This window comes from Triticum aestivum, chromosome 2B, assembly GCF_018294505.1.
Source record: "Triticum aestivum cultivar Chinese Spring chromosome 2B, IWGSC CS RefSeq v2.1, whole genome shotgun sequence".
NCBI classification, from domain to species: Eukaryota; Viridiplantae; Streptophyta; class Magnoliopsida; order Poales; family Poaceae; genus Triticum; species Triticum aestivum.
In genome coordinates this window covers 243070630-243074033 of record NC_057798.1, presented here as the reverse complement: position 1 = coordinate 243074033, position 3404 = coordinate 243070630, and the positions used below count along the sequence as shown (strand labels likewise).

General features: G+C 50.0%; 1 protein-coding gene across 1 annotated transcript; it reads left to right on the top strand.

The window, feature by feature from the left end:
* Nucleotides 1-1226: 1226 nt before the first annotated feature.
* LOC123041140 (uncharacterized) lies at nucleotides 1227-2422 on the top strand. Its single transcript, XM_044463837.1, has 3 exons — nucleotides 1227-1368; nucleotides 1522-1946; nucleotides 2083-2422. The coding sequence occupies exons 2-3, from the start codon at nucleotides 1692-1694 to the stop codon at nucleotides 2308-2310; spliced, it is 483 nt and encodes a 160-aa protein (XP_044319772.1). The 5' UTR covers nucleotides 1227-1368; nucleotides 1522-1691; the 3' UTR covers nucleotides 2311-2422.
* Nucleotides 2423-3404: the final 982 nt, after the last annotated feature.

The window sequence follows — 3404 nt, the reverse complement described above, 5'->3', positions numbered from 1 at the left end:
ACGAGGAAGAAGATATGAGAAAGGGTGAGGACGAGGCACTAGAGAGGACGAGAAAAAGGAAATAACTCATTATGAGTCAAGGGTACGGGCCAAGAAAGAAAAACAACCAATGCAAAATGGCGATTCGCTCTCCATAACAACCCCATGATACCTTGTTCCCCAACCGCTTCACTAGTAAAAAAAAGCCATGGCGCCTATTCATCCCGAGTGCCCCGTGATCTCCCATACGCCAGCCAGCTCGCCGGCCGTCCATGTTGCCGCCGGCCGCCCCCCTCGTCGCCGGTGGTCACTGTCACAGCACTCGTGCCGTCGGTTCAATGGGACATTGTGGCCATTGTAGCAAAACGCCGCCGTCTAGAAGCACGCCTAATGCCTCCGTGGCTGCGCACCTATCCGCTGTCGTCGTAGCACGCCCATCGCAGACTGGCAGCACCGTCGTGCTGCTCGGCCACATCTCTCAAGGTACCACTCACATCGTCAGCGCCCGTGGTTGAAGCTTTTTGACACACGGGTTGAACCTTTTCTCACGCCTGTTGAAGCTTTTTCCACATGTTGAAGCTTTCCCCCCTATTGGTTGAAGCTTTTTCAAGTACGTTCGAAGCTTATTATGTGAACGTTTGCAACTATTTTCGTCGAGCAATGCCCGGTTGAAACTTTGTACATCTTCCGGTTGAAGCTTTTTTCATCTAAGGTTGAAGCTTTTTTTGTAACGGTTGCAACTTTTTCAGTTTGACAGTGCTGGTTGAAGCTTCCCCTATTGACGGTTCAAACTTTTTCGATCTAGGCTTGAAGCTTCTTTTGTCAACGGTTGCAACAATGTATGCGGTGGTTCGAGCATCGCGTGATCGGTCGCGTGCCAATGCTCGACATTGCAGCCCTCTGCATGCAGCCGTCGCGGGCGTCGGTCTGTGCGGCGGCCGAGGATGTAGCATCGCTGCAGCCGGGTTCAGGAACGTGAGGGATGCGATTGCAGCGCCGCCATTGCTGCTCGACGCATGTAGCACGATGGTGCGGCTGGTTCCAGCAGCCATGGCTCGGCCCAGCCGGGGGTTGGACGGCGGCCATCAGCAGGGCGACTCGGTGGTCGGTGCATGGCAGCTGAGAGGAATCTGTCTCGCGGGTGCTTTATGGGAGAAAACGAGGGTGTGGGGCGAAGACGATGTGGGAAGAAACGACCGAGGAAAACTAATGATGAAAGTTCACGTGTAAAGAGATAAGGTTTGACCCTACGAGGTGCTTCCACCGCCACAGGATCGGGTTGGATCCAACGCGCGGCCGGCCGAAAACTGGGCCGGTCCGCCGGCTGCAAACATTTCCCATCGAAGAGAGGTAGATCTTGCGGTGGAAAAGGTGACTGATCCAGCCCGGGTAAGATTTCTTCTTTTGGCGGGGAGCTCGGACAAGATTTCTGATTTACTGGTCCTTCCTCATCCGGAACTGTCTCCGTTTTCATTTGACTGTCGGAACCGATTCCTATGAGTATCGGATCTTCTTTCCCTCTCTGATCCTCCATAAATACAGGTGGAAGCCTACCAAACCATAACCCGTTGTAGCAATACACGCCGAGTTGCGATGGAGCAACCCCATTGCGTCGTGGACATCGAACAAGGCGTCGCCGTGTGTGTGGTATGCCTGCAGCCCTTGGGTAGCCACGGGTCGGTGCGGCCATCGCGCTCTTTGCCCCCAAATGCATGGTCTCTGTCCGGGTCGCGGACAACAAAAGACAGTGCTGCGTGTGTGGAGCCTCGTGCCCCAAGGTGGTCGTCACCAGGGCCAACGCCTGGGACGCCTCGCTCCTCTCCCAGATGCCGTTCGCGATGCGAGAAGGCGACCACGGCCGGTACTGGTACAACAGGAGGACGGGGGGCTACTTCGACGACTACCAGCAATATCACGCCGTGCAACGCGCGTCCGACATAATACCGCTGCCCTTCTATCAGCCCACGGTACGTTCTTTGCACGTGCAAATTGTTTTTGTTCCAGTTCACTAAATTAAAAGATACTAGCTGATTATCGAAGAAAACAAAAACTAAAAAGATAGTTTCATCCTCGTGTCTAATTTCATCCTTTTTCGTTTTGCAGATTATGTTCCTGCTCGTTTACGCTGCCAGTTTCTTCTTTGGAGGAGTTCTCGGCCATGCCTTGGCGATGAATGCAAAGCATACATGGTCCAGAGTGATGGCTTATGCTGTGTGCATTTTGGTTTGCCTGATCATAGCTAGCTCCTTATGGTGCGGGCCCAGGTACTGCTGTAACGTGGAGGAATCCAAAAACGCCGAGATGGACCAAACTTCAGGCAATAGGAATTGAATTAGTACGTGAATTTTGCTAATTAGTATGTGCTCATGAGCAAACCGTCATTAGCTACCTACATAGGCTGCTGGGTGTGTCCACCGCCTTAGTACTTGTATATAGCCTACAATCAATGAAATCCAGATGTGCTCTATTCAACTCTTCAGCATCTAGGCTTCTACCTAGAAATTGGAAAGGCCTCGTTGCCCCGGAGGAAAACTGGGGAAACGTGCTTGGTTTCACTGTCGTGCTGCACTGCCACGGTTTGTCACTTAGTTAGGGCATCTTGAACACGGATCTTCAAATCGTCCACAACCGTTCGGACCGCATAGTCCGGACGTGTTTTGTCATCAACGATGCCCTATATCAGTCCGTTCGGCGGTTCAGACTTCTTTTTCCCCACAATCCGGAAGCAAACCGAGCGGGAGTGGGTTATGCGGGTGTCTGGACCGCTGCCACGTCCGCTTCTGACTAATCTAGCCCTCCCAAAAAATCCACCATCTCTCACTGTAACAGCTCAAATGGAATGCCTACCATATATGTAACAAACCAAGTTGGATGATACTCGCCTCTTGTCAAGTTTGTTGCATCATGCATCATGATCATCCTTGTTTGATTTCGCATGATTATTTGTGGGTTGTGATTTTTATGATATCCATCCTTTTCCTCTCCATCATGTTGTGCACCTGCTTCCAAGCCAAACCAAACCATGATCGTACGCAAAACCCCTTCTCTAGCGTCTTTCTTTTAAATTCTATTCAATCATTCAAGTGACATTTTTCCTATCTCAGAAAAATATTCACTATATTCCTAAAACCCCTAAACCAAGCCAGGTTCCTCTCCTCCAATTCGCAGCTCATTTGAAGATGTTTTGGCTGGATTCAAAATTCACTCAAGTTTGAATTAAATTCAAACTTGATTTAATTTTGGGTCTCTAAAAATTGCCAGAGCATTTTATTTAAATTGGTAATATATCTGGGACTCCAGAAATATCTTCATATATGCCAAATTCCATCTCTACCCTTGCTTTTCTTTTCCTCTAAGATTTTTGGTTGAGGAAAAGAAAGAATTTGAGGGACGGAGACTTACCTCAGCCCAGCCATGGCCTAGCA